General features: G+C 33.5%; 3 protein-coding genes and 1 non-coding gene across 5 annotated transcripts; 2 read left to right on the forward strand and 2 right to left on the reverse strand.

The window, feature by feature from the left end:
* Positions 1 to 1,450: 1,450 nt before the first annotated feature.
* On the reverse strand, positions 1,451 to 1,589 carry LOC122314592. The gene has a single exon (XR_006243810.1). It is a non-coding gene; the product is annotated as a small nucleolar RNA Z247 (small nucleolar RNA).
* A 1,583-nt stretch (positions 1,590 to 3,172) lies between these two features.
* Positions 3,173 to 6,611, forward strand: LOC122313134 (protein BOLA4, chloroplastic/mitochondrial-like). Its single transcript, XM_043127879.1, has 3 exons — positions 3,173 to 3,602; positions 4,934 to 5,001; positions 6,029 to 6,611. Exons 1-3 carry the CDS (start codon positions 3,294 to 3,296, stop codon positions 6,180 to 6,182), a joined length of 531 nt encoding a protein of 176 aa, XP_042983813.1. The 5' UTR covers positions 3,173 to 3,293; the 3' UTR covers positions 6,183 to 6,611.
* Positions 6,612 to 7,835: 1,224 nt separating this feature from the next.
* Positions 7,836 to 14,171, reverse strand: LOC122313133 (autophagy-related protein 13a). 2 transcript variants are annotated; one of them, XM_043127877.1, is made up of 5 exons: positions 13,803 to 14,163; positions 13,346 to 13,469; positions 11,781 to 13,202; positions 11,501 to 11,682; positions 7,836 to 8,426 (listed from the first exon to the last, which is right to left on the reverse strand). In XM_043127877.1, exons 3-5 carry the CDS (start codon positions 13,122 to 13,124, stop codon positions 8,174 to 8,176), a joined length of 1,779 nt encoding a protein of 592 aa, XP_042983811.1. In that variant the 5' UTR covers positions 13,125 to 13,202; positions 13,346 to 13,469; positions 13,803 to 14,163; the 3' UTR covers positions 7,836 to 8,173. The 2 variants fall into 2 exon arrangements, with proteins under 2 accessions (XP_042983811.1, XP_042983812.1); XM_043127878.1 differs by lacking the exon at positions 7,836 to 8,426 and adding an exon at positions 8,476 to 8,497 and having other exon boundaries at positions 13,803 to 14,171.
* Positions 14,172 to 22,349: 8,178 nt separating this feature from the next.
* Positions 22,350 to 22,946, forward strand: LOC122312501 (protein RESPONSE TO LOW SULFUR 3-like). The gene has a single exon (XM_043127122.1). The coding sequence runs from the start codon at positions 22,414 to 22,416 to the stop codon at positions 22,714 to 22,716; it is 303 nt and encodes a 100-aa protein (XP_042983056.1). The 5' UTR covers positions 22,350 to 22,413; the 3' UTR covers positions 22,717 to 22,946.
* Positions 22,947 to 23,314: the final 368 nt, after the last annotated feature.

Raw genomic sequence — 23,314 nt, forward strand, 5'->3', positions numbered from 1 at the left:
ATTGGAAAATAAAATATTCTTGACTAACCAAAGTAAGGGATGTCCAAAACGACTATGCCAAACGTCAAGAGAGGCTCGTTCTCCTAGGAAGGCAGATTTGTGGGGAGCATTGAATGGAGATGGTGAAAAGGTGTACAACCCATCTTTAGTCGATTCGCGAGGGAGTCCTCTTCAGGTATTGAGGTCCTTCACACAAAAATAAGATAGATGAAATTCTAAAAATTCATGATTATCACGAGTAAACTTGCTAACGAACAACATATTTTTTTTTTTAATAGAATGAACATGTAAGAGTTGTTGCAAGTATAATTTTTTGGAAATAGATGAAAAATGAGAAGCACCAATATGATGGATAGGTAGACCTGCACCATTACCAACCCTTATTTGATCATTGCCAGTATATTCATCAGCTTGAGGGTTAGATTGTTAAGATCAGAGGTGAGATGATGAGTGGCAACTATATCAGGGTACCAGTTGGAATCATTTTGAAAGGATGCAACTGGTGTGCTTGAGGACCATTGGTTTGCTCAGCTTGATACGCAAATTAAAATGTTGATAGCACTTGAGTGTTGTATGGCCTGGTTTATTACAAACTTGGCAGACTAGTCTTGATCCATTATAGGAGAAATTGCATCCAAGCCCCCTTCCTCGTGAACAATTATTTGACTGAGAGGACTAGTTTTTATTACCAGTGGTTAAGCCACGAGAGTTACCTTGACTCGAAGAATGCCGCGAGACCGTGTTTGCAGTAGCATTGAGTATATTGAAACCATTTTGCTACTGCTCCAACCAAAGCTCATAATTAAAGGTGCAAAAAAAATCGATAAACTTGCAAATCGGACCAGACCAAACTAGTGGTATCAGTCCGGTCCCGAGGTTGATTCAGTTCGATACCAGTTTTAGTTTTCTTAAAATTGGTCAAAATTGATCCGTTTCCAATTTTTCTTTTTCTAAAACCAGACCGGACCGATTTATATATATTTTAATTTTTTATATTGTATATAATATTTATATATAATATATAACTATATATAAAATAATTTTGTATTATATGATAAATTACTAATTAATATAATATTAAATTTTGAAATCTTATATTATTTTATTTATTGTATTAATAGTTATACTAATATTTTATCACTATATATTATGATATACTATAATATATCATTATAGTCTATAATACAATTATAATATATATTATAATATACTACAATATATTATCACTATAGTATTATATACTATAATATACTATATTATATATTATATAATAATATATAATATAGTACATTAAAACCGATAAAATCGGACCGAAAACCGATAAAATCGGAATACCGGTTTAGGAGGACAACCGGTGCGTAATCGGTTTTAAAAAATACAAAACCGGTACATATCGGTTTGGTCTTAAATTTTATCCAAAATCGGACTGAACCAGACCAGTTACACCTCTACTCATAATTGAGGAGGTGGCCATATGTCTCTTGGAGATTCATCGGTTCTAATCGAGTGGTGAGCGAGGTGATAAGAGAATCATAATCAGATCCAAGGCCTGCAAGAATATAACTGATCAGTTCACAATCAGTAAGGGGGTGGCCTATAGCTGCCAAAGTATCGGCATTTTTCATCTTCTGAAAATATTCAATAATGGAAAGGCTGCCCTTTTTTTATGAGGACAAGTTGACACGTAGGTAGATGATTCTCGCATTTGATTGAATCGCGAACATACTCTAGAGTGCTTGCCAAACTTCACGGAAAGTGTGAAGGCCAATGACATGAGCAAGAACTTTTCGGACAGAGAGGAAACAATGGCTTAAAGGAGTTGATCCTGTTGTTGCCATTGATGATAGTCAAGATTGGGAATAAACTCAGAGCCATCCACAAAGCCATACGAGTGTTCTCCTTTGAGGTATGGGATCAACTAAGCTTTTTATAACAAATAGTTCTCCCGATTCAGTTTGATGGTACTAAGATGATTAAGGTTTGTGAGAGGGAAAGCTGAGGTAGATGAAGAAGGGGAAGAACATGTGGTGGATGAAGAAGATGCCATAGAAGAAAATAAAAGGACGTTAGTCAGAATTGGCTCAGGATACCATAAAAGAGATTGAAAATAATGTTTGTATATCTTCAATGAATAATAGAGAGGATATGTTATGGCAAATATATACAAATGTAAGCCAACCATGATCCCATAATTAAAGGAGAGAATCTGTCAATATAAATATAAATGGTAGCTAGTTATCTGCTTGTGAGCTGGAGCTTGATTCAAGGGACTGTTGATCGAAGCAGGGGACTGTATGTGTGCTGTCACCTACAAGCTTACATTATGAGATGACATTGTCTATTTACTTTTAAATTTAATCTTTTTTTAATAGATGATCTAAGGGTGATAGAAAATGTCCCATTTATAAAATTTAATAAAATTATTAAGATAGTAATATGGTATGTTATATATGACAACAAAAAGATAATATTATGTATCACATTCTCATCTCACTCTTATACTACTATGATGAGATGTCATTGCTCATCGACTTTAGCCTTTCTTCTAAAGAACATAAGAGACAATCAAATATGACAAAAATTGTCACATTTATAAATTGAGATAAAAGTGGAATAAAAATATAGTATATTAGCATTGCTTTTTTAGAAATTACATCGATAATTCGTTCATGAGTGTGTCCACACATCCACATGTTTGTGTGTGTGTGAGAGAGAGAGACAGAGGGAGAGAGGGATCCAACTCTTTAGGTTTTGTTTGATTGTTGGTTCATCTTAAATCAATTATTGATGGGATTCATTACTTTTTCAATTTCACATAAAAATATTAAATTTATCTCAAACTACTTCATACATTTTAACCTAAAAATTTAAACTAATTTCAACCTAAAAAAATTAACTCATCTTAATGAAACTCATAAAACACTACTATCTACAACTCAACTAATCTCGACATCTTTTAAAGTTACCAAGTTTAATTTTGGAGATTGAGAACCATGATCTCACCCTCTCCCTATTCAAATAAAAAGGTAGTAGGAGAGTAGTAAATTTATCATTATTCAAATAAAAATATTCCAATCCTTTTTCAGCCTATTTTAAATAATTTAAAATTTATTTTTTTAAAAAAAATAGAGACTTACTGTTTTTCAGTCCATAACGAAAAGTACTGGGCATTGTCGGCCCAAGTTAAAGCCCGCCCTCTCGTCGTTCTCTCCGCCGTAACATCTATTAGCATTTTGGCAGCCACAGAAGAAAACAGCGGAACTCCAGAGTTGGGGGGAATCAAACGTAGAACAATGGCCGAGACACTGATGGTGCGTCCGTACGGTGTTGCATCCTCGTCGCACGGGGCAAGCAGGCTCTTCCTCCGACGAGCTCAGCCACCGAAATCCTTTGTCTCCACAGTTTTATTGAATAGAAGTATGCACGCCGGGTGTTCCAAACTCCACGCTCCTAGAGATTGTATTAGAGAAGGTTATGCTCATGCAAGGTCATCTGGGTTCAGGTTCGTGCCGGTGGATGGTCGGAGATTCAGCACAAGAGCCACGCATGTGAACGATGATGGATCCATAGACTCCGCACTCAGGCAGTCAATGGAGAAAAAGGTTCGCAATATAAGCACTGTGTTTCTATTTATTTTCTTTCTGAAAATACTTTTGCTTTGATAGATTTATTATTTGGGTCTTGAGCCTCGATAGTATGGGGCTACAATATTTAATCAAAACAGAACTTTCGAGTCTTTGAAATGAGTGAAGATACGTTTTTAGAATGGTTTGTGGGGAGAAATTAGTAATGATATGCTGGTAAAGGGGGTGAACGAGGAGGCGATTATGCTAAAAGAGAAGAAGTTGTCTATGTGATTCAAGAAGAAACATAACAGTTGGTGGACAAAACATTGGGTTATTCCGATATGGTTATTTCAAGGAATTAACATCTTGGGCTTCCTAATTGTCGCCTTATTTTGCATTTTTTGGATCTGTGGTATCAATATCCTGGCCACGAATTCTGAACTACCAAGAAGTTTCAAATTTGCACCATCAATCTAGGGGTGAAAATGGTCCAGTCCTGTCCGATTCGGTCCATCATTTTTCCCGCACCAGACCGAACCGCACATCTAGTCGGTCCGTTCCCATTCTGTCGGTCCATTTGGTCCGATCTAATTATTTTTTTTCAAATAAATCAATTAAAAATTTTATTTAAATTATTAAATTAAAATTAAGTAAATTATTAATATAGATTATGTAACTAACTCATTAAAAAAATATTTTATATGGTCTATGATACATATTATAAATTATATATACATACATAATACATATTATAAATTATAAATTATATTTATATATAAATCATAATATATATACTATATACATATATACATAATGGGAAATTGGTATTAGGTTAGTTAATTTATAATTTACCAATTGCTTTATATTTACTTATAACTTAGGTATTTTACAAAAAATTTATCTAATAACTTTAATTAGATATAGATGTAGATGTTAGTAATTAGTTAATGGTGAATTGGTTATAAGTTAATTGATAATATACACTACTTAATTAATAGAATATTATTTTGTAATTACATATTTAAAATTTTATATTATAAATGGGAATAGGTTTGATGAAAATTACATAATTAATTATACAATTATTATATAAAATCAAAAAGATTTTTTTTTTTTTTAATTCGGTCGGTCCGGTCCAGTTTAGTCCGAGGAATCGTGGACCAAAACTGAACCCCATGTTTCGGTCCGGACCGGACCTGACTGGACCAGTCTGTCCAGTCGGTTTCTCCGGTCCGGACCAACCGTTTTACAACCCTAGTTGAGGTGGACAAAAAATTGGTGAACAAAGTCTTTTTTTTTTTTTTTCCAACTACCACATTAAATGACCTGCCCTTTTTCAAATTATATGTTGCAATATGCTTCAACAGATCAAGGAAGATCTCAGCGCAGAGTCAGTCACGGTAAAAGATGCTTATGGCGATGGTCGGCATGTCAGGTAAGCTCATGTGCTTGCTGGCTTATGTTTTGTATGATAGGAATAGTCAAATGCATCATCAAATACTTTTCGTTCTCTGTTTTTCTAGTTCTTGTACCAATCGACTGATATATCACTTCAATAAATGGATGGGAAATTCTGGGTAGTATGATTGATGGCAGTTCCCAATATTTATTGTTGTCTGTGTGTATATCACAGTATTATCCCAGTAAATCAGTTTTTAATAATGACATCGAACTTTCAAGGTTTTCTTGTGATACCTTGCTCTTAGTGCACCAGAGTTCTCTTTATGGTATAATAATGCTTCTGTCCTATAAAAGAGTTTGAATAAATTGTTGTACAGGCCATCACAGCATCAACAAGGCCGCCCCCCCACAAACAACAAAAAAAAAAAAAAAAATGATAGAATTTCCACAAGGCCTTTGTGCTTTTGAAAAAAAATCTTGAGGATGTATATTATAAATGGTCTCAGAGCTTTCTTAATGTAACCAAGACCTCAGGGAGGCTTTCCACTCCAGAACATGTGTTCTTATTTCGGATAGAAACCTTGTGTTTCCAGTGAATGTAAACTCTTGAAAATGATCAACACTCGGCATTTCTTTGTTTTCTTTGTAATGTCCATTAATGCACTTCAGAAAATTATTACACATCACTTAGTAAGTTGTTTGTGATGGAAATATTTATGTTCTCTATATGGCAGATTTGAATGACCATGCTTGCAATATGTAATTGACTGCACTATCCCCCCCCCCCCCCCCCCCCCCAAATGTTAATGTTTATTTGTTTTCTTTACTTATCTATTTTTTATGGTGAAGCATTATTATTAATTTTCATCACGCATTCACGAAATAATGTTGTGATGCTAACATTTCATTTTCTTTGAGCAAGTAAAAGAGGTTCTTGTAGTTGCTCCTATTATGTCTGAAGTCATGTGAATGTAGACCACTTTAATGATTATAGGGGTGGCTTGAAAGGTGACATTTTCAATTTAGTTACGAGACTGATTTAATTTTCCATGTGCTTGCAGCATTGATGTTGTCTCTTCAGCCTTTGAGGGACAATCAGCTGTTAACAGACAGAGGATGGTGTACAAAGCCATTAGGGAGGAGCTTCAGAGCACAGTGCATGCAGTTGACCAAATGACTACCCGAACACCCACAGAAGCAGCTGCTGAAAAGTAATGAAGCCTTAAGAAAAGCTTAGTCTGAGGCCAGATTCTCTTTAATGGATTTCCTGGTTGTGGTCTTATAATAAAACTCTCTGCCTCAGCTCCCTGTTGCAGTCACCGGCTTCATCTGAACTCCATTTATCTGAACAGCTTGCATTTGACAGGACTCATTGCTATGGTAATTGTGAGTCTCCCAGAATGGGGGTGGTGACTGGAGATTCACCCCCAGTTTTGTTTTTGGTATTTTTTTTAACCTTTTTTATTTTGTACTTGTTTTAAAATCCTGTGCATCTTTGAAGTTAAACAATTACTAAAGATTGTTTCTGGGGAGAGTTCTATAGGACTTTGACTTGGAAACCTTAGAAGTGCCCCTTCATGTCTTGTTTTACTAGTTCTTGGATTCCAATCTAAATAAAGGGGCACTACCAAAGTGTTTCAAAGATATTTTTCCATATGATTCCGGTTTTGTGTAGAGAGGAATGAAAAAGATGAGTTCTACGATTTTAGAAAGTAGAAAAGAGAGGAATATGGAAGGTTGAATATAAGATTTTTAATTGCTTTTCCATACAAAATCAACAAAGACGGTAAAGTAAAGCGCTCTTGGTTATCTGCCATCTACTGTAGCCTCGTTTGTTTTCACAATTCTTCTAAACTCATCTTATCTCATCTAATTATTATAATTTTTTTAAATTTTCATACAAAATAAGATAAACAATTCAATTTTTTTATCTCAAAACAAATATAATATTAAAAAATATTTTAATAATATTTTATTCAACTTCTTATCTCATCAAAAAAAGCCTCGTGAGAACAATCAAGCTGAAATTTTTGATATTTAAATTTGTAAACTCGTTAAAATGAAATTTTTGACACTCTAATTTCTAGTGAAATTTGTTTGTTTTTCCATCCGTATTAAAAAAGCTACAGCCGGAATAGTTAATAAAATGAAACAAAGATCCATTACAATTTGACAACAGGCTGTCGTTAAGCTCCTGGCATCCATACGTATGAATGTTCGTTTACATCTAGCTTTTTACACACTTTCTTAGTATATATGTATTTATACATATTGTAGGCCGTCTCAAGGCTTGGGTAGAGATACTCAGCGAGCTGATCATACATCAGGATCTGTTTATCTTGAGTTTTGTTACATATAAACAAAGTCGTATATTAATCTGCGTACCAATACTGATTCTTTTATATTTAAAATTTAAATTAACATTATTTTTAATAAAATCTACTTTTTGACTAATTATATTAGATTGATATACATATTAGTATAGAATTATGCTTGCAATTAGATTTTTCCGTTTAATCTTATCTGCAAGGGTAGTGGACGAGTCATTTCCTCCATTTCACAGGTGGGAGATGGTTCGATTTTAAGAAACCAGAAGGAGACGGATCGTGAGTTAATTTGTATTTAGCTGATATAGACATTGCCCGTTGGGGGAAGAAGGGCAAGGAGAGAGGAGAGAGGGAACCCTCTTCTCTGGTGGGTGACTTTTGGAGAGCTTTTCAGAGTTTTTGGATAGAATTTAAAGAGAGAACTCTCCGATACTATTCATTTCTGAACTACTGTTGCCATTGACATTGTAAGCATTCTATTAAGAACAGTGGTTCCAAAGAATTTTCAGCAGCTTCTGCAGTTGTTGAATACTTTCCCATGTGTAAGAAAAGCTTTAGTGACATTCCCTCGGTTTTTATCCTTCTTTAAGTCGTGAAAAGTTGACATAATTTGCTGGCTGCAGCAAACTAGATCTGGAGCTTTTAGCTATAAACATTTCAAACATGGTAACGATCCTGAAATTATTGAACATGTTCATGAATCCAGTGACTATTTTCAGTCATGATATGTACACAATCTGCTGCTCCTGAAGTTTCTGTTACATTGGACCGGTGGTTGTCCTTCCATTCATAATCACTGCCAGCAACCCTGTCATCTCTTTCCTCTTAGTAGCTATATTTCTGAGTATAAACAAAGACCAGCCCATCAAAGCAGCAAGCTCAAGTTTCATCTTTGCTAAACACCAGAGCTCCACTCTTAGACAGAAGTAGGTCTTTCATTTCTCCGTAACTCCTGAGCTCTTCAAGGGCATCAGCTGTCTTCCGAGGCATAAATAATCCAGAAGCTGAAGTGACTCCACCCTCAAGTTCAATCTTCATTGAGTGGGATGAGTAACAACTTGGATCTTGGCGAAGAGGAGGTGCTGTTCTCAGCGTGTGAACGAGAACGCCAACAGCAGCATCTTGTGATTTTCTACCAATTGGCAATGACTGAAGTAAGCTTGGAAAAAGGCAATGCAATATATATGAATGCAGAGCTAGAGCCTAAGACAAAGCCATAAGATGCATGATCACAACCTCAAGCATGAACAAATTGCCTGAAATGGATAAATTTAAAGTAAAAAATAAAAAGGACAAAACTATTACTTCCAATGAATTCTAGACTTGAAGCATCCTCAAGTTCATAAACTATATTTCATATCCTCAGATCTACAATACCAAATAAGGACTAGGAAATTATTTGGAAAGATCCATAAGTTAGGATAATATTTGCTTGATAGTTCGAAAAAGGCTAGCCATGAGCATTGCAAGTCCACTGCCATTCCCATGAACACCAAGGCCAGAATACATAGGCAACTGAAAGATGCTTGATGGTAATTCTAATATGACATACTTATCCACAAAAACTCTAATATGACATTGTTGCCAGCACTTGGCAAGTGAAAGAGAAATAGAGCCCCACAAGTCCGAATCCTGAGTTACGGCTGCATCCATACAGCTAGGGACCACAGTGAATCCCACATACAAAGCAGGAGCTGAACACCTATGCACCCAGAAGGTGCAGGATGTACAACTGGAGTTATGGAAACCAGGAACCATTGGGCTTTATAGACTCTGTGTATACTTGGTGCATGCATACAAGAGTGAGAAGTTTTAAAGGCCAGATTCATTCAAAAACCCCATCTGACAAATAGGACTATGATACCCCCATATTATAAGGATAAGGGTAGGCGGTGTATGAGATCCCACATTACTTGGGAATGAGAAGTTCTTGCTCTTTATAATATTCCAATGAAGCTCCAATTATTTTTTTTTTTTTTTTCTTTTTTTGATATCCATGGGTCTCCGGGCAGCTTGTGCGCACATCGACAAAACTCCAATTATATCATTGACTAGTCCTTTTGGAGTATAGGCCATGTGGTTTGGGCCTTCCATTGGCGCATTACAAATGGTATCAGAGTCTATCCCAACCAAAAATGTGGGACTTGAGCCTTGCCACATACGATGGACTGGCCCGACGAGTACATCGGGAATTTAAGGGGGGTAGATTGTGATAACCCATACGATAAGCATAAGGGTAGGTGGTGTATGAGATCCCACATTGCTTGGGAATGAGAAGTTTTTGCTCTTTATAATGTTCCAATGGGGCTCAAATTGTATTATTGCCTAGTCCTTTTGAAGTATAGGCCACGTGATTTGGGCCTTCCATTGGGACATTACAAGAACCTACTCCACAAATCAAGTTTGACTAGAAATAGGTATGACTCTTGTCTTTTTTTTTATTGGAATCCAAAATCATTTTGGTGTTTGCTAGTTATGGGGTGTACAAGCAACACAGGTATAAGTCCCCAGGGAAACAATAGATTAAGAAGAGAGGGTTTGGACGTTATTTGACCAATGAAAGGTAGTCTAAAGTTAGAGCATAGTTGTGTTAATGAAGTCAATCCCATGTAACTAGCCCAACATACATGCATGCTACTGTATCATGGACATATCACAAAATTAAGTTCCAAAGACTCGCAAAGAAATCTTTTTTTTTTTTTTTTGTAAGTAAAGATTCATGAAGAAATCCAACATGATAGTTAAAAAGAAATAGAATAAACCAAGTTACTTCTACTATACTTATAAAAAAAAATTTTAAAAAAAAAAAAAGAAGTTACTTCTACCATAACAATCCTTTGGGGCCACAACCCCCGGTGAAAAGCCAGCAATTTAACTAGTTCCGTGTAGGGAAACTTCCGAGAGTGCGGTGCACGGGACCTGGGTTTACTCTGCAAGGGTGGGTCCAAAGGGTCCTGCCTTGGAGACATTCCCCGACATTTAAAAAAAAAAAAAAGTTGCTTCTATATTTTTACATTCCAGATAAAGGCCATGTCTGAACTAAGCTAACATACACAGCTCTGTATCATATACCACTTGGTTTTGATGCCATAAATTGAACAATTCGTGCATGATTAGTAAATTGAACAATTCGTGCATGATTGGTAAATTGAACAATACATGCATGATTGCTATAAGAAGCAAATGGTGCAACTTATCAAAAAAAAAAAGAAGCAAATGGTGCAAAACTTCCCACATGTTTTTTATTTGTTGGTAAATTGCAGCCAACGATGATATTGAAAAGAAAAATAGTAGCAAATCATGATATATCTATTTTATCCCCGATTTGATCTTTTTAAACTTCAACATTGGAGGTTGAGATTTAAATTACACTAGCATTATGATTCATGAACTTCCTAGCAATAACTTTTGCCTCATTTGTATCTCTAGGTAATTTCGAATTTGGTACAGTGATCTGAAGATCCATCATGGTTGGTTTTATAAAAAATTAAATAGCATTCAGCAGTTGCTTGCACATAAGCATGATGGTAAATTTATGACTAGATAAGAAAGATTCATGCTATTGAAGCCAAAAATCTTAACAAAGAGCACCTTTTAATCCATCGGGCAAAGCTTTAAGCTTGCCTACACTATGCTCTATAGACTCATCAATCTTTTTCCTTCTGGCTCTTGCTTCCTCCTTATACTCAAAAAAGTTCTTTAGATATTACAGGCTTCCCTTGTCCAAATGGAACCCTCAACTTAGGCACATGGGCACGCACACCAAAAAAGAAAAAAGAAAGACAGATCCCACTACCCAAGCATTATTCCTCCTAGTGACTGATCATTGTACCCAACCCAGATGAGTCATTTAGTTTCTATCATAAGATGCACATCAAATTGTTGGATAATTTGTTTCTTCTAATATTAATATTATTTAAACCTTTGCAAAAATAATCAACTTCAAAACTCTCTCCAGTAAACTTCTCAATATCTAGTGACCAAGCAGTTCAAAAACTGGAAGCCTAGCTGCCAACAGTTGGAAAACTATAAAGTTTGGTACAAGCAAGTAGCTGGGATAACATAACATTTACATAAAAAAATAACTGGGATAATCTACGGGTAAGCCTCCGAATAAGTAAGACTCCTGGCACCAAAATTGATAATGAGCCTCAAGATAAATTATGACTTCGTTGATAACTATGATTACAAGTTAAATTGAGGTACCTGGCTTCAAAATCCAATGTGTCAACATCATCAACATCAAAAGGACAAGAAAAGTCATTATCATCCAAGTCATCCTGGAAAGATAATCTGCTTGAGCTTCTAGAAAATCCAATACGGGGTGAGCCACTGGAAGATAGTAACCCTGAGAACCGCCCCGAATCATCTCTGCTATCTCTGATCATCTATGAAACAGCAAAACACATAACAATTCATCGGAAAAAAAAAATAAGGGGTCAGGAAGTATGACTAAGAAGTATCTGAATAGGAAATCCAGGATTACCTTCTGGCCAGCATAATGATTCTGCATTTCTCCAGACCTTAAAGCCTCTATTTTCCTAAAAGATGCAGTTCCACATGGAGACTCTTGTGATGAAGGCTCAGTCTTTCTGCTTCTTAGAGATAAAGGTGGAAGGGAACTTCTATTTGGATCAAAAGAATTGGGAGAAAGGAATCTAGAACTTCTGCTCGTCATTGGAAATGGTATACTTACAGGAGCAGTTTCTGGGCGCATAAGTGTGTGCATAGGATTTCCACTGGAGATGTATGATGGAGAAGATGGGGATGGAGATGGAGAGAATGGGGGTGAAAGCTGATAATCATCATAGCTGATGGCCCTCTGATGGATTGGCATTCTATAGTGTTGAGCTCTGTTACTATACATATCCGCAGGTGGAGATGAATAATCATATGGCAAAGCAGATGGGCGATATGCAGGTGGAGATCCGACAATAGGTTGATTCTGTGCAGAAAAAGTTGCTCTGTGGAAGCCACTTGTCCAGCTGTGTGGGCGTTGAAGTGGCACCGAAGATGGAGCTCGTACTGGTCTCAATGGAAATGAAATACCGTGAACACCCTTCTCTGAAGAGGGAAAAGACCTCAGAGGGTCGGTGTCGGGGCTACCAACATAATCTGTAATAATCCTCGGTGGCAATGAGGTTGAAGGCTCAAGTTTGAACTCAGTCAGTGTAGAACGGTAAGTCACAGATATGCAAAGGCGGCCAGGGAAGGCCTCTACAGGAGTGAAACTGTATTCCTCCATCATTTCCTCATCCGCCCTTGAGAATGGATCACTAAATGAAGACACCTTGTAAATGATATCGAAATTATAAGTCTGGCTTGATGTACTCAGCTGTCGAAATATCTTATATGCTGGGAGAAGCCTCATATGTGTATAAAGAGCCCGTAAAAGTATTATTGACCTCTTGTATGTTTTCTTGTACAAGGTAGAATTTTCACCAGTTTGAGCAGCCACAACTCGTGGATATTCATACTGGACGACCCACCTCTCAATAACCGTCTCAGCAGATACTCCCACTAAATTAGACCCTTCACGAACAAGTATTACATCAATTATCATTGGATCCATCAGATTTCTGTGCCAGAAACTCAAGTTATCCAGAGCTGCAGGGCGGTCACCTAGAACTAAGTTGAACCATTTGTCACTTTTTCTCACCCGAGAAGCCGATGACAGGTCCCCACTCCGATCACGTGGATGAAGAGAAGAAACCCTCGAGTCCAGAATGATGTGTAAACTCTTTAATAGGAATTGGTAAACGATTTGTTCCAATTTTCCCAATTCGGGCTGAGGATTACTTGGAAAATCCATATCTCTCGGCAAAAACATATCTAACTACAATCCCATTCCCCAATCTGCCCCGCAATGCATTTTCAGCGCAAATAATCCATAGCCAGAATAAAGCCACTGTTTGCCAAACTTACCAAACTTAGTCACAGACAGCAACTTGAGTTCTCGAATTATTCGCATGAAAAAACAATTATATGTTCTAACAGATTCACGGATCATAAGAAACGAATGCAAAAGACACCAATCCAATGTTAGTGTACCTCAGATTCCAAAGCGCTGATGACTGAAAAAAGGAATATCCTGAAATGCGAAGGAGCCAGACGGGGAAATTCAAAAATTGTCCCTTACGATGCAATAGCAAGCCATCTAGTCAGCTCTACCAACCTATGTACGTAGACAAGCAAGAAATCAATGCTTAAAAATCACCTGTATCCAGATTAATACGTGAACAAGACCAAATTTTCGAAAAGGGCAAAAAGCATCCAGCAACGAAAACCCACTAATTTGGGTAAAGACAACAAATCAAACAAATAATAATCCAGGCAAACTTAAAGAAGCAACAGATCAAGGAACTGGGTTTCCTAAAAATCGAGAAATAAGGACTTTTGGCACCCAAAAAAAAAAAAAAACCGCAAGGAAGAAGATAGACAAACTAAAACACATTGATTAAATAAACACCCATCAAAGAAGAGAGAGAGAGATATATAAGAAACTTACTCAAAACCGAAGGGAACAAAGAAAAAAATGAAACTTGTCCAACCCAATTTCATGGCTTAATGCAGCACTGAATTGACGATTGCGTAAAGCACCAGAGCCGTGGTTGATGAAGCCGTATGTATTTCTTTATTTTATAAGGATCTCTTTGATTGAGTTATTTTGTTTTTGGGGTCGAGGGTAAAAGAATTCAGCACGAAAATGAAGGTGGCGTCATCTAGTTTCAGGATCAGATGGAAAGAGGTCACCAAAAAAACATTATTATAGATATCGCAATTTGTTATTTAACTGATGTAGAAGATCACAACATCTTTGTGATTTTCTTTTAGGCCTTTGATTTTAGTAAATCCCATCTTGGATTTACATTTTTCTATTGTTAAATGTATCGTTTTTGTTTTCTTGAGTAGATTATTCATCCCAACACAGCGTGATCATAACAATTATAAAAATTGGTATGAAATGATTAAAAAAATAAATAGTTCATGTCAAGAAATAATGATAATTAAAAAAATGATAAATAGTATTTTTCTTATAATAAATATGGATAGGGCATTTAGATAATTGGATGTATTCGAATAAAGAGAATCAATATGCATGTAGAAATTTAGATTCCATTATAATCTCTGAGAATGTAATCTTTGAGAAATAAAAGAGAGTTTTTCTATTTAGCAATCCTATACTACACACTTTTAGAAGAAAAAAATAAAAAATAAAAATATATATGTATTGTGGTGTATGACTGTTGAGTATAATTTTTTGTAAAAGAATAGATATTTTATTTTTAACTCACTATGTAAAACATACCATTTACGTTACTTAAATAGTAAGATTTGATTTGTAAAATTTAAATTTAAAAATTTACTTTTCAAATTAAATTACAACATGTAAATACTCTATTCGATATGTTCTACGGAGTATAATTTTTCATTAGATAATAACCAGAATTTTTTTATTACTTTTATTATTGCCATTTCTCGAATCTACTTATAGATTCATAATATGTGATCTCAAATTATCTAAATTAGTTTGTGAATTATAGTATTTTATAAGTTTCATTTAGATGTATTTAAATGTATAAAATATATTGAGATATAAGTTGGAATGTATGAAATATATTGAAAAAATAATAATAAGTTCTATCAATAATTAATTTGAAATGGATTGAGATGATCTTAACATCTAAATATTGTCAGATGAGTTTTGCTACACATAAGCTCATACACCACATACTTATTGAGCTTTGTCAAATGAGTTTATTCTTCTTAAATTAATTAAATTTTACTACTTATTATTTATATACTAAATATTTAATAAAAAAACAAATTAAAAAAATAAATATAGTGTATGATGTGTGAGCTTATATTTAAAAAAATTTTATCACATTCCAATTTCTATTGTACACAAACTTATAATGTAAGTTTAGTGCTACAGGCGATGACGACAAAATCCTGTAACAAGACGAATGAACCACCGGCCCCTGAATTGTTGGGCCCTAGACCATTCCAGTAATCAGCATGGACTCCGTTTCATGGGCTTGTTGGTTTAAGACTGGACAACTGCTTTCCAAGTCCCTTAAAAGTTCTATTTATTACTGCATAATGCATTTGTTTATAGAAAATGATGGAGCGACCGCTTCCAGCTACTGTTAATTTATTATTATCATTATTATTATTATTATTTATTTTATAATTAAAAAAATATTTTTTAATAATATTATAAATTTTTTTAAATATTTAAAAGTGTTAAAAAATACATATAAAAAAAATACTAAACTGCTAATGGAAGTTGGGAGCGATTATCGTAGCAGCTTCCTTTATTTATTTACTATCTTTACCAAAACTTAAGCGTGCATGTTATTAATAACCAAGAGTAGTTTAGTTGAGTTCAACAGCTACATACTCATATCATGGTGTTAATATAAAAATATTTATTGGCATATTCTTGCAACAAAACCAAGTTGAGTTGAGTTGTAATTTAATTGATCAGACTCATAAGAGAGTTTGGTTGGGGAGAGAGTGAAAAAAATGTATGCATAATAAATAAGTTCACTTGACGTATGCTCGGCATTAGCTCAAGTATGTTTTACACTGATAGTTCGCTCAATGTGAGAGAGCAATGTTGGCTCGAACGATATCATCACTAAAAGATAAATGAAGAAAGAGAAAGTGAAGACAGTAAGAAGACAAGGAAAATAAGAGTGTCAGGAGGAATGAATGAGAAAGAAAAATCATAAAGTTGAGAGAAAAAAGAATGTTAGACATGCAAGAGAAAGGCTACTAATTTTCATCACTTTTTAGGGACACATAGAAAGAGAGGTCAGATAAAATAAAACGGACAGACAAGATTAGGGAGACTTTGATTTCTTCTTCTTTAGCTTCTTCTACCTTGCAATGAAAACTCCAGAGAGAATATCTCCTCCAACAAATAGATCTTCAACTCTAATTGTATAATAAGAAATGAGAAGTTACGAGAAACTATAAAATACTCATATTATAGTAGAATTTTTTCTTCCAAACACTTGTAGACGTAGAAATTATGACGTAAAAGTAAATTTGTGTATTTCATTATTCGTTTATTTTCCTTGCATTTGCTTCCTATTCATCACCATGGATGTACGTATCGATACTATATAGCCTCATTAAATCACTGTTGAGGGCTCAAGACACATCGATCAAGATCCGAATTGTCACAGTGGGTCAGAAATGACTTTTTCTCCTCTTCCTGCCCGTTATATGATTTTTTCAACATTAACAATTTTCATAATCAAATTTGGATTAATAATAATAATAATAATAATCAACAACAACTCAACCCATAAAATGACTTTAGTTTAACCTTTTTATTGACTTAAAATTGAATTATTTCAAATAAAAGGAAGAACAATACTATATATAGTCCTTAAATAGAGATTACAATGTAAGTTTAGGTAATTTTATTTTTAAAATTTTTTTAAATTACAACAATATCTCTTTCAAAATTATTATTTTTTTATTTAATAAAAAAAACTACATATATAATTTTTAAATAAAGACTGTAAATAAAATTTCTTAATTAACCGTGGTCGGCGTAGGGAGATGATTCTATGGCATTTATAAACATGGAGTGTTGAAGACGTGAACACTAGCTTCGAAAGGGATGTGGCGTTTTAGGTACGTTAGGCGTGAGGCAAGCACGTCGACACGTTGCCGAGTGGCCATTCTTATTTGTCAAAATTTTGCAGAGCAATGTAACATACAGTCATTTTTGCGTACTTCCTATGCACTCTACTGATATGATTGGCTGGATTAATTTTTTTTTAATATTCAACCAATCATATCATTGAAGTGTACAAAAGAGTACACAAAAGTGACTGCACATAAAATTTTTGAATTTTGCAAGCCGCTCGTTTAGTTTGAATGGGGTACTACCATGGTCCATATTCTCGGGGATCTCCTCCCAGATTTTCTGTCGAAGTTGAGGATGTGTTTCACTTCCTTTCCTCCTTTTGCCCTTTTGATAAAAATAAAAATTCTCCACGGTGCTCGATCGTCCAACGTTATTTAGGCATTGTTTAATTACACAAATTATTTATTTAATTATTATAATTTTTTGAAACTCCAAAAAAATATATCTATAATGAATAATTTGATTTTTTTTAAATCTTAAAATAAAAATAATATAAAAAATTAAATTGTAATAATATTTTATTTTATTTTTAACTTTCATCCTATATATCTCATTTATATAACCAAATAAGATGGTAATGATCTTTAAACAATTTATGTTTTGAGCTTAGCAATCCTTGAACACTGCCTGATATACCCTTAATAAAGTTAGGGGATATATACTATATAAATTTATAAATTAATATTTATATGATATATTATATTTATTTATAATAAATTAAAAAATAATTTTATAATTTAATATATTACATCAAATTATGTATAATTATGAATTTATTAATATGAAATTTATTTATGATTAAATTATTTTTTAATATAAAAAAGATAGAAGAATCTAGAGACTATTCGAGAGCATGAAAAAGAAGAGGTTTTTGGCATTCTCTGGCTATTATCTGGCTTTGGCTCAGTGTAACATGACTACCAAATTGACAATTTGTGTATTTCAAGATTGACATCACTTCATTTATATGAATTCATTTTATTAAGTGTTGAGCTCAACATATTAATAGAGAAGTACATTCCAAAAGAGAGATATTGGAATATCTTTTAAATGATTAAATTTATGACTTTTCATTGTTAAAATAATATACATCTATATATTTAAAGAAGCATTGCTAATGTTTTTAAAAGAAAAATGATATTTGTAGTTATAAATTACATAATCTTTACATATTCAGATAGTCTTTTAAAAAAAAATAGAATTTACCGTTAAAAAAAAAATTCTATATATCATACTAACATTCTACTTGTATCTCATTAAATAAGATGTGACTATTATCTTTAAATAATCATTTATTATATACTTTTTTATCAATATTTCTTTAAAGTAAGTATTAAAATAACTCTTTTTTGTTTATAAAAAAAGTATACAAATATTGTATATTCTATAATTATAAATATTATTTATTTTCGTAGTTAAAAGTAAAGGAAGGCAATGGGGTAACTTTTTATGGATTTGAGTGGGGAATTCAATCAATTCATGAGGGTCTTGCTTCATTATTAGGGTTCATGGGAGCGACCCCTTTCCCTATGGGGTGGGTCATCTTCAACTATTCGCTTTTTAATGTCTTTCAAGCTTCGAAGGAATAGATTCGGATATTCCCTTTGGAGGGACCTCTCAATTTGTAGGGTTTTCCCCCAACGACAAATAGGTGAAGACGTTGGGAACTTTCTTTTCTTTTTTAGTAATGTTATATATAATTATTTTTGTATATTTTTTACGCACTCTATTGATACGATTGACTGAATTAATTTTTTTTTAACACACAACCAATCATATCACTGAAGTGCATAAAAGAGTGTATAAAAATGACTGCATATAAAATTTTTGTTTCTTTTTTCCTTTTTAATACATCACAAGATCACATCAATTTATTTAATGCTAAATAATTGGGACTTGGCTTGAAATTGCACTCATTAATGGAGGTCCACGTGTCCCATGTCAAGATACAAGAAGATAAATACATGGCCAGCGTTCGATCAATTACTCCAATTTCAAATCCAACACCGACACTTGATAATTAAAGAAAAAATTTACTTATAAACGTAATTATGTATTAATATATGTATTAATTTATTATAATTAATTAAAAAATAAATTTTATTAAAAATAATATTAATTTAAATTTTAAATATAAAAAAATTAATATTAATATGTAAATTAGTGTATAATTTTATTTGTATATAATAAAATTTATAATTAAATAATACATTCTTCCATTTTTAAATTAGCTAATACATGGTTTTAGCCGAATACAAAGTACTTTCTAAACCATTTGAGTTTGGGAAGATGAGATGGTTTCATTTTATTAATTTTATCTTATCCTGTTTGTTTTCAAAAAGATGTAAATATTTTTTAATTTTTAATTTTTAATATTTTAATTTAATTATTATAACTTTTTAAAAATTTTAAATAAAATATAAAAAAATTCTTTTTTTTAAATCTTAAAATAAAAATTATATTATAACAATATTTTAACTCTATAATTTTTTTATTCAACTTTTTATCCTTTTCCTTCCAGAATCCCATAAAATATTATAACTTAAATCATTTTATTACAATTTACAAACCATTTGATTACCATTCGCAAATAATTTTATTATTATTCATAGATTTTTCATCTCATTTTATTCTTTAAATATCTCCTAATTTACATAATTTATACCAACGACAAACTCACCAATTACTCATTAATAACATAATTCAAAATATGAATAGGATAATAAGTCTTAACATCTCAAAAATAATGAACAACAAATATTACTGGCTAAAATAATGTCGAAAATATTAGAAAATAGTGCATAATTAACGTTAAAAAAAGATTCAAAAACCTCAGATTTATTCGCTTGACCATAGGTTTCATGCGTGATTAGTGAACTGATTCACAACAATTTGCTTAATTGTGGGTCTCGTGCTTGTCTAGTACACTGTGTTTGGTAAGTAAAGTAGTTTCATACTACTTTACTATTATTTATAAACTATTTACTATTTTTTCATTATTATTTACAGATTATTTAAAATGTTAAATTGCAATATTCTCTCAATAGGTTTAAGTAGGGGTGTACAAGAAACCGGAACACCGGCCGTGATCGACTCAGATCGGCCGCCGGAGGCCAGAACCGGCCGAAACCGCCAAGGAACCGGTCGGCGGTCGGCAGCGTTTTAGCAAAACCGCCTATCGTCGGTTCGGTCGCAGTTTGAGGCCGGCTCAAACCGCTGAACCGGCCGATGTAATATTCCTCTTTTTTTTTTTTAATTTTATCAATATAAAACGACGCCGTTCCACTTAAGTTTAAGTAGAACGGCGTCGTTTTACTTTTAGGTCTGTGTTTTACACACAGATTAAACGACGCCGTTTGTTATTAAACCAAACGGCGTCGTTTTGTTTATAAGGTGAGTAAAAAAAATTAGAACGGCGCCGTCTGGTATTAAACCAAACGGCGCCGTTTAGATATAACCCATCGGTCCCATCGTCTTCTTCCTTTCTCCTTTCCGTTTCTGCGTTTATAACCCTCTCTCTCTCCTCTGCAGCTCTCTCTCTCTCTACTCTCTCAGACGAACGACGCCGCGGGAGGGAAACCGAGAACCGACCGTAAACCGCCAGAGAACCGCCGTAGTCGATACGGCCGGTTGTTCTCCTCCCCGTCGACCGGTTACGGTCGGTCTGTCCACCGTTTTCCCTCTCATCGATCGGCGGCGGTTCTGCCCAAAAACCGCGTCGAAGGGGTCGGTTTTCACCCCTAGGTTTAAGTGCGTTTTGAGTCTATTGAAATCTATGATTTTTCAATTTTTAATTTGATTTGGTGCCAAATTCTTTCCAAAGTAATTATAACTCCTCAACTAAACCAAAAAAAAATTGTCATTAGAATATCTCAATGTATTTTGTCTTAAATAATGAATTTTGTAGATCTAATTATACCTCAAATATTAGCAAAGAAAGTATTTTTGTTGAAAGTAGGTGTAGGATTGAAGATTTTAAGTTGACAACAAAAAGGGGGTGGTGCTACTCCCACATATGTTGTTGTTGGGGGACATGAGTCATTGTATCACTATCTCAAATACGTGGAATTCCTAATTTGAATCAACAATCATCTTTTTCTTTTGTAATTTGTCTTTGTGAATTTTTTTGTGATTAAAATATTTTTTAAATGGATAAAGCTTATGCCTATGAGCTATATTCTCTCCCTCCCTCTCTCTCAAAATATGGTATTGCTGAGAGTAAGAATCAAAAGAGAGAAAAACCAAAAACCCAAAGAAGAAAGAAAAAATGTAAAAGAAATATGGAGAGAATATGGTAGCACGATCATGCATAAACGTCTCAAACACATAGTACTGGACCATTTGAGGTGCTGACCTATCAAGAAAAAGTCCAAGCAAACTCGATCGTGTATAAACTATAAACGACATGCTTGCTTGCCTGTATTAAATGTAAAAGAGGTTTGATATTTATAACTCTCATACAGTACACACCATATAATTTTTTATTTTTTAATAAATTTATTTAGTTTTATTCTTCTTAAAAGAATTGAATTCTTTTACTAATCCTTCATATACTATATATTTAGTAAGAGAAAAAAGTTAAAAAAATAACAAAAAGAGTGGTGTGTGATGTATGAGATTTATGAATAGATTTTTTCAATGTAAAAATGAGTTTGTTTAAATACTATTATTTTTATATATTTTTTATATATTTTATTTATGTGATTGATTAAAATAATTATTTTATATTAAAAAATGACGCAATTAATCATATTAATAAAATATATAAAAATATATAAAACTGATGTTATATAGAGACGATGTGCTTAAACATTACAGCATCTTCATTGGATTATGCAAATATAAATCTAATGATAAATTTAATTAATAAAACTTAAAAATGCTCTACTTACTATATCACAACCAAATGTAAAAAATAATATGTTTGTATAGTCTCTCTCCATCTATTCTCCCTCTTCATTCTCATTCTTTCTTCTGTATTATTTCTCTATATTATTTAAAATAATAATAATATATTTTCATATAAGCTTTTAAATTATAAAAAAATTAATAAAAAATAATTAAAAAATATTATTAAATTTATAATATTTTATTATTATTTTAACTAATAAATAAATAATCTAATATGAAAATAAATTTTGAATGAAATAATAAAATATAAAATCATGTTATATTATAGAAATTTTATATTTACATTTGAACGCTATTAGTTGTAAAATTTTGTGACCAAAAAGCATAAGTTGCACAACTAATTAAAAAATAAAAATAAAGAAAAAAAAATTAGGAGAAATGAAATGACACGCAAGAATTAAATCGAAGGAAACGACGAGATACATTGAACCTGGACACGCCGGTTTCGGCCTATATATGTAGGCGCTCCTTCGACCCAAAATCAGGAGTATTCGTTGTTTCTTTACTTCGTATATAATTTCCGGCGAGCGAAAGAGAAATGGTGGGTATAATGGGTAGCATGAAGAGCGAAGAGGAGGAGGCGAAGCTGAGGAAGAGGAACGAGGAGCTAGAGAGGGAATTGAGGAAGAGCCAGGAGAGGGAGGAGCAGATGAGGAAGGAGTTACAGAAGGCTTGGGAGAGGCTCAGAGTCGCCGAGGAGGCGGAGGAGAGGCTCTGCTCGCAGCTCGGAGAGCTCGAGGCGGAGTCCGTCCACCAGGCCCGTGAGTACAACGCTCGTCTACTCTCCCTCGTCGATCAGCTCTCCCGTGCCACCCACCAGTCCGCCTCCACTGCTTGTTAGCACCGGAGCCCATCCTGGCCTTTTCCATCTTTCTGTATTTCGTCGATGTGCTAGGAAAATTAGATCCATATTTAAAAAAATTCCTGTACCATACGGGAAGGACCTCCTCCTGATTCATGAATTATACATGTATTTTCTGTAATTTCTTGTAGCGGTGGTTTTTTTTAAACCTTAATTTCGGATGTTTCTTTGTTTCGTTTGAGAATGTGGATAAGCTTGTCTCTGAATAATGATCTTGAATCTGGTCTTCAATGACGGAAAGGGAAGATCATCCATCGTTTTATTCTGTCTCTGGATTTTCAAGCCAATTGGAGGGAGTGTATGTCACATCATAAAAGAAGAGGGATTTGAAGGGTTTGTGCTAATTTTAGTTGCATGAGAAAAAGTAGGCCAACTGCAAACAAACATGTAACATTCCCACCAAAAGTAGACTACGACAAAGTATTGATTATTTTCAATATAATATTCTTAAAAGATATAATCAAATGGAGAGAGAGAATTATTTTCTTGAAAACCACAATTATTTTTAAATTATTTTATTATTATTAACAGATAATTTAAGATAATATTAGATTTCATTTAATTATGCAGTTTAAAT

The sequence above is a fragment of the Carya illinoinensis genome, chromosome 6, assembly GCF_018687715.1.
Source record: "Carya illinoinensis cultivar Pawnee chromosome 6, C.illinoinensisPawnee_v1, whole genome shotgun sequence".
Taxonomy (NCBI): Eukaryota; Viridiplantae; Streptophyta; class Magnoliopsida; order Fagales; family Juglandaceae; genus Carya; species Carya illinoinensis.

Coding starts and splice junctions, on each gene's coding strand:
- LOC122313134 (XM_043127879.1), top strand. CDS start 3,294: ATGGCCGAGACACTGATGGTGCGTCCGTACGGTGTTGCATCCTCGTCG. Junction 3,603..4,933: donor GGCAGTCAATGGAGAAAAAG/GTTCGCAATATA, acceptor ATGCTTCAACAG/ATCAAGGAAGATCTCAGCGC. Junction 5,002..6,028: donor GGCGATGGTCGGCATGTCAG/GTAAGCTCATGT, acceptor ATGTGCTTGCAG/CATTGATGTTGTCTCTTCAG.
- LOC122313133 (XM_043127877.1), bottom strand. CDS start 13,124: ATGTTTTTGCCGAGAGATATGGATTTTCCAAGTAATCCTCAGCCCGAA. Junction 11,683..11,780: donor ATCATTATGCTGGCCAGAAG/GTAATCCTGGAT, acceptor GCTGTTTCATAG/ATGATCAGAGATAGCAGAGA. Junction 8,427..11,500: donor ACATTGGATTTTGAAGCCAG/GTACCTCAATTT, acceptor GCCAATTGGTAG/AAAATCACAAGATGCTGCTG.
- LOC122312501 (XM_043127122.1), top strand. CDS start 22,414: ATGGTGGGTATAATGGGTAGCATGAAGAGCGAAGAGGAGGAGGCGAAG.